The 12,054-nt window shown below is 36.3% G+C and overlaps 1 protein-coding gene across 1 annotated transcript; it reads right to left on the bottom strand.

Annotated features, from left to right (window-relative positions):
* Positions 1–6,171: 6,171 nt before the first annotated feature.
* On the bottom strand, positions 6,172–9,504 carry LOC115453762 (cytochrome P450 6B4). The gene is made up of 2 exons (XM_030182485.2): positions 8,100–9,504; positions 6,172–6,378 (listed from the first exon to the last, which is right to left on the bottom strand). The coding sequence occupies exons 1-2, from the start codon at positions 9,469–9,471 to the stop codon at positions 6,185–6,187; spliced, it is 1,566 nt and encodes a 521-aa protein (XP_030038345.2). The 5' UTR covers positions 9,472–9,504; the 3' UTR covers positions 6,172–6,184.
* Between the last annotated feature and the right edge of the window lie 2,550 nt (positions 9,505–12,054).

Raw genomic sequence — 12,054 nt, 5'->3', positions numbered from 1 at the left:
CCGCTTGCTTTTACGGTGAAAGAATACATCGTGAGGAAACCTGCATACCTGAAAAATTCTGTATGGGAATTTTGAGGGTGTGTGAAATCTATCAATCCGTACCAGGTCAGCGTGGTGGACTAAGGCCTAATCCCTCTCAGTACTAGAGGAGGTCCGTGCCCAGCAGTGGGACAGTATATAATAAGGGCTGACGTTATATAGGTTACGAAAAGTGTTAAACGGTTTACAATCGAGTTCTTACATGAGGTCCAAATTCAAATTCAAAGTTTAAAATTGATTTGCGTAGTACAAATTTTACTCTACCATTGTTCATTTGAATTTATCAGCAATATTTTATTATTAACTTTTGTTTATATAACCCGCAAAAGGGTTAACCAAATAAACAGATTATTGAGAATACCTTTTACCCTCTTATCCCGATTGATGGGTTCTTGCTCCGAAGTCTGTCGTTGGTTTGGACAGCACAGATGCCACGTAGCGTGTTTTTTCTTTCATCTTGTGCTTTTTGCTTTGTTTTTTATGTGTTTTATTATCTTTTATATCTTAAAGTTAGCGTTATACTTAAGTTACTCCACTTAACATACTTTTATTCACAATTTTCTGGTTATAATTTCCTCTTTAAGACAATATCTATTTTATTATTTATCCTATTCTATTACAATTCTCTTTGATCCTATTCTGTCGTATTCTCATTTACTCTATACATTTTTTTGAGAATCACACTCACTTGTCTCTAATTTCTTATTCTTATTTAATTATCGTACATACCAAAGAAAATTATAATAATACATTTTTCAAGATAAAATTAACATACAGAATGCATACCATTCCACGATAATTTCATGAAGATAACGTAACACGGCCGAGTTACGAGTTTCCATTATCGTGAAAAATAAGGCCCTGTGAAAGGACTCGATTAAGAAGGTATATTACAGCTTAATTAAAATCACTTTATTAAAACAGTATCGCAGCGTCGACATAATTTCTTTATCAGTATACATCAAGGCATATAAACTTTACGTTCTTATATATTTTGACAGTATATTTTGTAACCAATGAGTGGTTTTGCAAGTTGCAAACAAAATTTTTATTTAAGCGCTCGATATAAGTGCCTACTGGCATAGGTTCGTAAACTGAGCATAAACATGGTGTTATTGTTACGTGATTCGAGACTTATAAAAAAATACAAAGGACTTCTGAGATAGAGTACTCGGCACTCGGCAGTAAATATTAGAAGTTGAGAGTTAGAAAAACAATCAACAAAATAACAAATGAAAACGGAGACGATGCTTTTCGAAGCAGAAGTTTATAAATGACCTCTTTCTAATATTACTGCCGAGTGTTGTATTTTTTCTGTTGCCTGAATTGTGAAATTTTGCTACCGAGTACTGTACCACAACACCATTATTTGTTTGTCATAATAATCGTATTTTTTTTTTAGACCGGGTGCGGATTTCTTAAAGCAATCCACAAACGGATTAAAAAAAAGCACTAGGAAAGCGTGGATTCGCATAAATCTCAACAGAAGCCCATACCCAACAGTGAGACAGTACCTACAGGACAGGTATTGTTAAATAATAAAATTTATAATAAAATTGGATTTCCCCGGACCCGGATAATTTTTGAAAACACCTGCCAGACGTCTCTTGGACGCCCTTCAAACTAGGACAAATCCGGGAAGTCCCGGACGGATGGCAGCCCTAAATGTAATATACGCCGTTTACACTACTTTAAGACATACATATATATAAATAAGTAGCAGAGTGTGAATAGAATTAAGTAAAATTGTATTGTCGGGTTTGTGCAGCAATAATCAAAAAAAAGTAGTATTGCAAGACATACTAAACCTCAAAATACATCGGAATACATTAACGTCTCATAATATAACAGATCCTTACTCACATATACTTGTTCCTAAGTGTATGCAGAAGTCAAATAAAGGATTAAGTAAATAACATTCTTGATGCAGGTGCCTGAACTTAATTCTATAATTAGTTAGTAAAGATTCCACACGTATTTGAGTTTTGCTCTTTTTTTAACAACTGGCTTTTGCTTGCGGCTTCGCTCGCATTTTCCGGAATAAAAGTCCCGCAAAATTTTTCCCAGAATCTTAAAGTATCTCCATAACAAATTTCATAAAAATCCGTTGAGTAGTATTTTGAGAAATTCGATAACAGTTAAACAGACAGAAAAGGGGACTGTCTTTATAATGTGTACATATATGTAGATATCTCGTAAGGTCACTTATGCGATTATGAATGTTATCTGCAAATAGTTGCGTCAACTGCCGAGGGATAATCATCTCTCGTCAGTCGACATTCTTTTGGACCACACTCCACTTACCATCAGGTGAAAAGGGGTCACTTTACCATGCATGTTATAAATAAAAGGTTCGTTCGCTCGGAACTAAATTATCTTGGTGGCAGGTCGTAAAACTAAGCCAGTATTTGTACATCATGCTTTTAAAAGCATGATCGCTAACTCATTGCATGCGAATAAAGGGCAATTAAAATCAAATTGAGAACCCCCTCCTTTTTTAAAGACGGTTAAGGAGAGGAGGCAGAATAGAGATAGGATATTTATTCGATTGAAAAGCGGCGATAGCCTAGTTAGTTGTGGAATGGACTGCCGAGACGAATGTCCGCAGGATCAAATCCCAAGAGCACACACCTCTGACTTTTCTAAAAAAATATGTGTGTATTCTTTGTGAATTATCGCTTGCTTTAACGGTGAAGGAAAACATCGTGAGGAAACCGTGATGGACTAAGGCCTATTCCCTCTCGGCAGTAGAGGAGGCCCGTGCCCAACAGTGGGACAGTATATAATACAGGGCTGATATTATTATTATTATATTATATTTATTCGATCATCTTTATATGTATGGACATATATACTGGGGAGTATAGGATCATCTGAGCAAGTATAGAACAGTTTCTAACTCCTATACCCTATACCGGCATACCAACCAAAACCCGCAGTGGGCTCCTTCGGCGCATGCTGGACGGCCCCGTGGTATCTTGTTGCAGTAAGATAGCTGCGCGGGAAGGTTCTTCCTCTGATTTAGGGGATTGAAATGCCTCCGTACGCTAAAGAACGCCTTTGGCATCTACATCGGGAGATCGACTACCCGCATTTTCGTCCACATCGAAGTCGCTATAGTCGAGCGAGCACGCCACACGACTCTCTATAAGTCTTAGTCGCCACCTACCACAGGAAGAATATGCCGTGGTAGAATTCTCTAGATACCCCCGAGCCATCTCTATGCTCCCTAGTACTGTAGATGTTTATGGACGACGGTAATCACTTACAATAAGGTGAATCGTATGCCTGTTTGCCTCTTATCTATCTATATATATAAAAGAAAGTTGTGTTAGTTACACTATTTATAACTCAAGAACGGATGAACCGATTTGGGTAAAATTGGTGGGGAGGTAGTTTCGTTCGAACTGAAACATTATTTTAGTCTTGGATAGCTCACTTATCTAGGAAGGCTATAGGCTATATATCATCACGCTATGATCAAAAGAAGCGGAGCAGTAATGAAAAATGTTGCAAAAACGGGGAATATTTATAACTTCTCAGAGATTATATTGCGTGTTCTGCGTAAACAGTTAAAGTTATGCAACAAATATGTATGACGAAATTGTTCCTCTTAAAAATTTTTTTAAAAATATGTTATAAAACGAAGACCCCAGCCGTATATGCAGATTGTTGACGCAGAGAAAGTTATAGGCTACTTTCTATCACGGGAAAATATATAGCGGGACTTTAAAAATTCTTTCACGCGGGCGAAGCCGCGAGCAAAAGCTAGTATCATAATAAAAGTAGGTACCCAAAGTGAGTCGTAATTGCAAACATAGGTGACTTAAAATGGACTTATCTAAAAGGGTCAGGAGTGCATGTATAATGATAAATGGTATTATTATATTGATAATAATAAAATAATATTTTATTATAATATAACGGAATGTGCATATTCCGTTTTCGCCGGAATATGCACATTCTGACTTTGTTATTTAATATCCTATTTAACCCTACTTCCCCACAATATCTCAAAGAGCGTTTTGAATTCTTGCATCACTCCCACTCTCGATCTCTGCGTTCTTCCCACACCTTTCTTCTTAAGACACCCGCACATACCGCTAACTTCTATGACCGATCTTTTACTGTACAAGCGATCCGTCTTTGGAATGCCCTGCCGCTAAAAATAAAACAAGCCAAATCTTTAATTACGTTTAAAAAACTAGTTAAAATCCACTACCTCTCCAAAACATAGTGCAAAATAACACCATTTTAATTTATTAATTCATATATATATATATATTAGTATATTTTCATATTTTATATAAGTATTAGGATTTATTTATTATTTTCTTTTTGTTTCTTCTTGTTGTACACCGCTGTCTATACTTGTGCTTTTTGTTTCTTTCCATACAAAGGTTGCCTGGAAGAGATCGCTTGTAGCGATAAGGCCGCCCATTACAAAAAAAAAAAAAAAAAAAAAAAAAAATTTAATTTATATTGTTTTTTTACATGACCCTACGTTTGTTAGCTTGGCAAGGCTTATACAAACATACCGGACTTTTAGGTGGGCACTCTAGGCGTCCGAAACCCTTAGTTATTTTTCTATACTCATAATAATAATGGGGGGACCAATTACGTATCAAATAGTCCCCCCACCTCACCCTATGTGAGACACAAATTCTACACCCATTTCGATAATTAAATATATGAACTTGAATCATTTGGGAAAAAAAAAATATAATAAAGAATAGTTTATAGGTGTGTGAAGGCTTGTCTGGAACTACTGGACCGATTTTGAAAATGCCTTTACTAATAGGAAGTTACATAACCACAGACGCTATTGGCATCTTTTTATCACGGAAAAACAATTTCACTAAGATGGAGCCGTAGGCAAATGCTAGTTTTAAGTATAAGGAACTTGTGCAGGTACACACTTTATAAGTTAATTGCTCGCGGCTTCGCCTGTGTGAAGGAGTTTTTCGGGATAAAAGTCCACTCTATGAAAAAAGTCTTGCTACATATTTTCCCGGTACTGAAAGGTTCAAACTAATTTTATCCCCGTGGGGGTTGAATTAATCAAAATACTATTTAAGCGAACGTCTTCATCATAGTAGCTCCAATCTTTAATTTCAGTTCAATCTGTCGAAAATCTAAGAAGATTTATACAAACTTTCATCATCCCCTATTTTATCCCCTTAGGGGTAGAATTTATGAAAATCCTTTCTTAGAGGATGCCTACGTCATAACATCTACCTGCATGCCAAATTTCAGCCCGATCCGTCCAGTGGTTTGGGCTGTGCGTTGATAGATCACTGTCAGTCAGTCAGTCACCTTTGAGTTATATATATTTAGATGTCTCTAAGATATACATGTTCATTTAATGTGACCCCACTGTACCGGATGGTAAGTGGAATAGGGTTTAATAGAATTTCGACTGACGAGAGTTGCCGTTGACAGTCGACAATTATGCCGGCCTGTTGGAAGCAGATATACACAGGTAGATCCCGGAATGCGACACACTTACGTGAGCCACTATGGCGGGTTTTAACACCTTACTGGTGGTAAGTCACTCGTATGCGAGAGGCCGTTTGGTTACTGTATTATTTATTTCTATCGCGAAGTAATAGTGTGCAATCACTGTACTGCCATGCTAAGCTCAAAAGCGGTATCTCAAAATAAAATAAAATCTTGATTTTTATGTCGTCAGATAGCTTAAAGTAATACCCATCCAATGAACTTACCTAAACAACGATATCCTATTTAGAACTTGAAAAAAAAACCTTAAAAGAGTTTCTCTATCTCGGTTTTACATACATACATAACTATAAAACTATAGTTACAAAACTTCGATTATCTAGAAACAGGGTTTCCCTGACATACCGATTTTGCGCTTTGCACGGCACTATTATGTTCCGCTTTAAATTATATTGTAGCCAGTTAATTAACATATAGTTGAATCTCTGTAGCCAGCGTAAATACTACCCATTATGATACTTAACGACTTGTCACTAAGCGACAAGAACAGTGCCACACAGTACTTATTAACTTAAAATTCTATATGATGTTGTTACTGTTTAAGAGCGGGCGTATCATTGACCATCAGGCGAACGGCATGCTTTTAGCCATTTAATTGTAATAAAAAAAACATAAATTTTGATAATTATTTTACGTAAACTCTTTGTTCCCATCCGTCGCGTGGTATGAACTTAAAGTTCAGCGCTGCGTTAGGATGGGTTAGGAATGCGCTAGGGCAGAACTCCAGTTTGGTGGGTGTGCCTTCAGCCAACTCCACGTTGTATTTCTTCAGAACAGTGATCATGGCGACGGTCGTCTGCATTTTGGAGAAGCGTAAACCTAAAAAGATATAAATGTGTTGTAAACTCTAGAAGTAACTATATATTTATTTCTTATGTTTACGCGAATATTAGACATTAAAATCAAAACTATTTTGCGGATTTTATCGCGATTCTTATATTATAATTATATAATCGTAAAATGTAGGTCGATATTGTAACTTTGACTTTTCGGATGACCAACACCTTAGTCCGCTCGTGACAACGAAGGCTGCAAAGTTTTCGAAACCTCGGGAGAAAATTATAGTAACGGATAACTATTTTGTTTTAAGTCGAATTTGTATTAAAATACGGTTTATGATGCTTAACGTGTATAAATATACTTTGTACAAGTTGAGGGTAGGTTTAGGCGTGGGAGTTAGATAAGCTGCTTCCTCGTCTCATCATTTAGTACCAAATATTCATAAATTTATTTGCGAATAACCAAAAAAAAATATTTGAAAATATTTTAATAAAAACCTTACGAAATTCAAATGATCTCCCAAGACGTTAAATTTATGTGGCGCGTGGAGACTTAAAACTTTGCGAATGTTACCTTATTTGACAAAAAACGATAAGCTATGAATTAAACATATTCCATCACAATGGAGGATGGATGTAGTCGCCAAAATGTCGGTGCTTTCGTGCTAGACTGCCAACCCCTTTGCGGATATAGCCGTGAGATACAATTTGAACATTTCATACTTGTGTGATGCTTTAGTAATAATCATCTCAAGTTCACTTGCGCTCAAAACAATTGAGTGTTCATTTTGACGAATATACTAAAAATATTCCACATATGGCACTGTTATCCACCAGGAATATAATAACCTCGTAACGGCTTATCAATAAAATGTGTCCATTGATTAGCACATTTAAATAATAAAAATACCATTCTTATATCATATGTAAAGTTGATATAAAAAATTCGATATAAATCGATGGACATATTTAAGAATAGCATACTGTGTTTGATTCTCTTCCAAATATATATAAAATATATAACCTTATTTTCCACGTTAATTTTAGCACATAAGCATTTTTTGTTCATAAGCCAGGTTAAAGTATTAAGGCAAGACGGATCCCACTTAAAAGTCATATTTATACATATTGACCACTAAGATGACTAGGAAAAAGGTACGGGAGCATTTAATCATTTATTTTACTGTGTATTTTTAGTGGTTACAGATAATCATCTACCGCGGGCTTAAATAAATTTACAATGTTATCCTTCAAGTTTAAAGCAAACGATAATTGATAAACACACGTAACTTAGAAAATTAAATGAGAGGTGTGTGCCTTGAGTTTTTTTAATTAAATTCTCGGCAGACCCTTTCATTCCCAACTAGATCATCGTGCACTTACAGATTGGTACATTTAACTATCGATCAGCTTATCAATAAGTGTACAATCATTGGCCTTTACCCGCTGCATTGACTCTACTAAAGTACTTAATATATTATGTATTTGTGATCGATTACCAGGTCATTATAACTATGTCCTAAAATTCCTTTGCCTTAAGCGTGCGAGAAAATAAATGTAAAATTTCAACCACAAGCGAAACATCATGAATAATGAAATAATTCACTAGCATAAACTTAACAAAAAGTATTATATTTTTTATTTTATTATGGTATTTTATAAAAAAAAATCTGTCTTTGTTATTGAAAATTATTCAAGGCAATCAATAGTGTAATTATAGTATGGACATAAGAAAAAATGAGATAAGTAAAACGTACGTACCGATACATTGCCTCGGTCCCTCGCCGAACGGGAAGAATGTGTAGGGTTTGAGGTCGTTTTTGGCGTCGCCGTAGAACCGTTCAGGATGAAAGGCGTCCGGTTCGGGGAAGTACTCGGGGCGGCGGTGCAGGTGGTACACCGGCAAGTGCACGCGCACGCCTTTGTCCACCTGCAGGCCCGAAGGGAACGTGTAGTCCTCGACCACCTCTCGCGTGATCACCGGCAGCACGGGATACAGCCGCATGGTCTCGTTCAGGCACGCCTCGATGTACGGCAGCTCGGTCACGCACTCATACACTAACTTGTTGTTGCGCCGGCGCAGGTACTCGTCCACCTCCTCCTGAGCTTGTCTTTGCGCTTCCTGGTTCTTTGCAAGCTCATATAGAGCACACGATAATGTACTTGCGGATGATTCAAAGCCAGCAGCGAAGAACACAATACATTGGGAGACAAGCAGATCATCGGTGACTTCCATTTCTATCTTCTTGATGTCCATAGACTTCGAATTTAAGCTGTCTCCGATGATGTGTTTTTTCTGCTTCAAAGCAAGCACTAGATCAACAAAGTCTTGGCGCGCTGTCGGCTTAAAATTCCGCTTTTCGAAAACACCCATCAAAAGGCTCTTGAAAAAAATATCTATTTCAGTAGAATAGTACTTCAACCCTAACGCGTAAAATATTTTCGGCCAGATGGCACGGCACACCAGCTTGTAGCCATGGAATTTTGAAGTGTTGAAAATTATTTCACCCATTGTAACGAATACGTTTTTTTGTTTGGTTATCTCCATCGCGCCTGTTTCGATCCCGAAAACGCAGGAACCGATGCAGTCCATCGTATATTTGATCATCAAGGACTTTGCTTCAACCATCCCAAACATCGGTGTTTCTTCGTCCAAAAATTTTTCCAGTGTATGCCCACATTTTCCTATCAAATAAAACATATTCTTCATTTTTGCCGAAGTGAATAAAGGTGTTAAGTTCTGTCGCACCACCTTCCATTTGTCTCCTTGCGTAAAGAAGAGGTTTTGTGTTGTCACTTCATTAGGCGTGTATTTTGCGATTTCTCTGCTATGGAAATAGTAGAAATCCTTAGTGAACACCAGTTTGATGATCTCCGGGTCCTGGATCACGAGGGTCGGCTCCGTGCCGTAAAATGCGCCGAAATAAGGTTCCTTCGAAAATTTACGACACATTTCCTGGCTGACATGGCCGACATATTTCTTCATTAAAATGTATTCGCCATAGTTGCCCAGCAGCGGCAGCGGTTTAAGATGCGGCACATTCTTGTTCCTCCAGTAGCTGAACTTCCTCACAGACAGGTAGTACAGCAGAGCGGAGATGGTTACACACAGCGCGAGTACGACGACGCTCATCGTGCGCGGTGCAGTCGCAAGTGACGCGCAATACACTCGCCCAAGACATATAAAAAATAAGCACCTATATACACATTGCACTCTCCACACGTTTAATATACTTAAATGTGTCATCGATCATGTGTATAACTCGGTATTCTAGACTATTGTCTAAAGGTTTTCTTTTCTAATGTCCTAGGCAACGTATAGAATACTTGAAACATTTAGGTAATGTATGAAATGATAATTAAATATAATTTATTTTATACTTTTCCTAGATATTCTATATAATAAAAAATACGCATCCGATATTGTCTATAAAAGACAAGATCAAGGAAAGTTTTATTTCTGGATAAATTATGTACAGTTTATAACCTAACCTAACCGACTTGACAATTTCTATGATATAACCCCAGAACAAGCACAGAAGTAATAATTGTGTTACGATTCCTTCTGACATAAGTATAAAGAAACTAAATTGTGTTTGCGCGTTAACAAGTTGTAACATTTGATATTAATTTGCTTTTTATTCGGCATCATAGAGGTGACCACGGTAGACGACAAGCCGATCTTAGCAACATAATATTTGTCTTGTTCTTTCAACGATTTTAGCCTATTTGAAAAAAAAAGGAAAAATATATGCGGATGATTTAGATTCCTTCTATGCTTGTTATCGTTCTGAGGATATAACTTTTTCTTTTTTTAAGTCCAGAGAGTAAGCCGAAGGCGTTTAAAATGCTATAATAATAAATTGTTTAATTTATCCAGTCATTTTATAATTACATTGATCAATACAAAAATCGATTTCTTTTATACATTGCTGATAGACCAGCAAGCGCTCTATAAAATCCCTAGGAATTGTAATCCCAAATCCAGTATGTTATGGACAATATTCAATATTTCATACATTGCTTGAACGCCCCACTCATTACATACATTGCCTAAAGAATACCCAAATTATACAGATCCCAGGTAACAAATATACTTGAGACATAGCTTTAAATGTTTTTTTATTTAAATACTACAAGGTATAATATATATAATCTGATACGATGTACGGTTGAGAGGCCATTAAGAAGTAAATTTATCTCATTAATAGTTAATACTGAATGTAGGCATTTTGATGCAGCCAAACATTTTCGCACTCTTAATAAAATAATGACTCATTCCAAAATTGCCAATTTGTGGAAATCGTCAAACATCCAATTTCTGTTTGCGACCTTTTAGTTTTTTCTATTTTTTCATGCTATAGGTTTAATTTTCTACTTATCTTTAATAAGCTCAATTTTATGGCAATTTCAAAAAAAGATAGCTAACAAAAATTAGTTGTCCGACGACTGCCACAAATTATCAATTTTGAAATAGGTCATTATTTTATTAAGAGTGCGTTTTATATTAAATTAAAACTAGATATGTTACATGGAGTTGCTAACCATTCTAGCAGTTTGAATAACATTATTTTTCTTGAAACCAGCGACAAGCACGATTATCAAAGAGTTGGTATTTAATATATTTAAGGCGGGAATTTAAATGTTTTAAATGACTTTATTGTGTCGAATATTACTGTAGTAATAAACAAGTAAAAAATATTACGTCCCTCACCTTTTGCTCGCGGCTTTGGCCTTTTTTTTGTCCGTGTGGAATTTAGTTTGGAACGAATATTTGGAAATCGTACGTCCTTTCTTGTGGTTCAGACTTACCAAATTTCATGAAAATCGGTTTAATGGATTAACCGTCATAGTGTTACCGATGGGCGGTTACTTACGCATTATTATTGAATATTTGGTACTAATTTGTTTTTTCATTATTTACTGACGTAATAATAAAGCGGTAATTGAAAATTAAGTTAAAAAAAATGTATACAATATCTTTTATATTTTTATTATTTGCTCCAAAGCGAAAATAAAGTGTTAAGGGGAGAGTATAACAAAATTTTAAAAATGTATACATATTTCAATACAATACCTTTATTTCTACTTCCATCTTATTTATTACGAAAGCGAAAGATTTTGAAAATATTGCCTATTTCGGAATAACAGGCTAAGACTTCGTTCACACGCGCGTTTACAACTACACATATTTTGTATGTTATTTTTTTTATTGCCTTTTGCTATGAATGACGAGATAAGGTTGCCGTTCGCCTGATGGATACGGCCGCCCATAAACAGCAAAAACACCATCCAATACCTTGAATCACAAAGTATTGTTTGGTATTCCACTGAGACATTAGATGAGCGATCCTGAGACATTAGATGTAAAGTCTCATTATTTACACTGACTACAATGTCCTTCAAACCGGAACACAACAGTGACTACACACTGGTGCTTGGCGGCAGAAATAGACATTGCGGTGGTACCTACCTAAGCGGACTCTCACATATGTGAGACCTACTACCAGTAAATGTATTTTGATCGGGGCTTCACATGCCAACGCGAGCTAGTACAGAAGTTATTAACGCGCGTCTGACGCTTGTCATCTGAGCGGAATCTAATTGTTGTTCCAAAGTTGTTTTTTTTGCCTCAAGTTGTAAGCATATTTGAAGACCGTAGATAGAAAGTACTGATCGAGAATATACTATCAAATCTGGAAACGGATTCAAAACT

Source organism: Manduca sexta, chromosome 9 (genome assembly GCF_014839805.1).
Source record: "Manduca sexta isolate Smith_Timp_Sample1 chromosome 9, JHU_Msex_v1.0, whole genome shotgun sequence".
In the NCBI taxonomy this organism is placed as follows: domain Eukaryota; kingdom Metazoa; phylum Arthropoda; class Insecta; order Lepidoptera; family Sphingidae; genus Manduca; species Manduca sexta.
This window is presented reverse-complemented; position numbering and strand designations above follow the sequence as displayed.

What these genes read in the sequence shown, in the direction of transcription:
- LOC115453762 (XM_030182485.2), bottom strand. Translation starts at nt 9,471, where the DNA reads ATGAGCGTCGTCGTACTCGCGCTGTGTGTAACCATCTCCGCTCTGCTG. An exon ending in GGGACCGAGGCAATGTATCG is followed by an intron (nt 6,379 to 8,099) that starts GTACGTACGTTT and finishes ATATCTTTTTAG; the next exon opens with GTTTACGCTTCTCCAAAATG.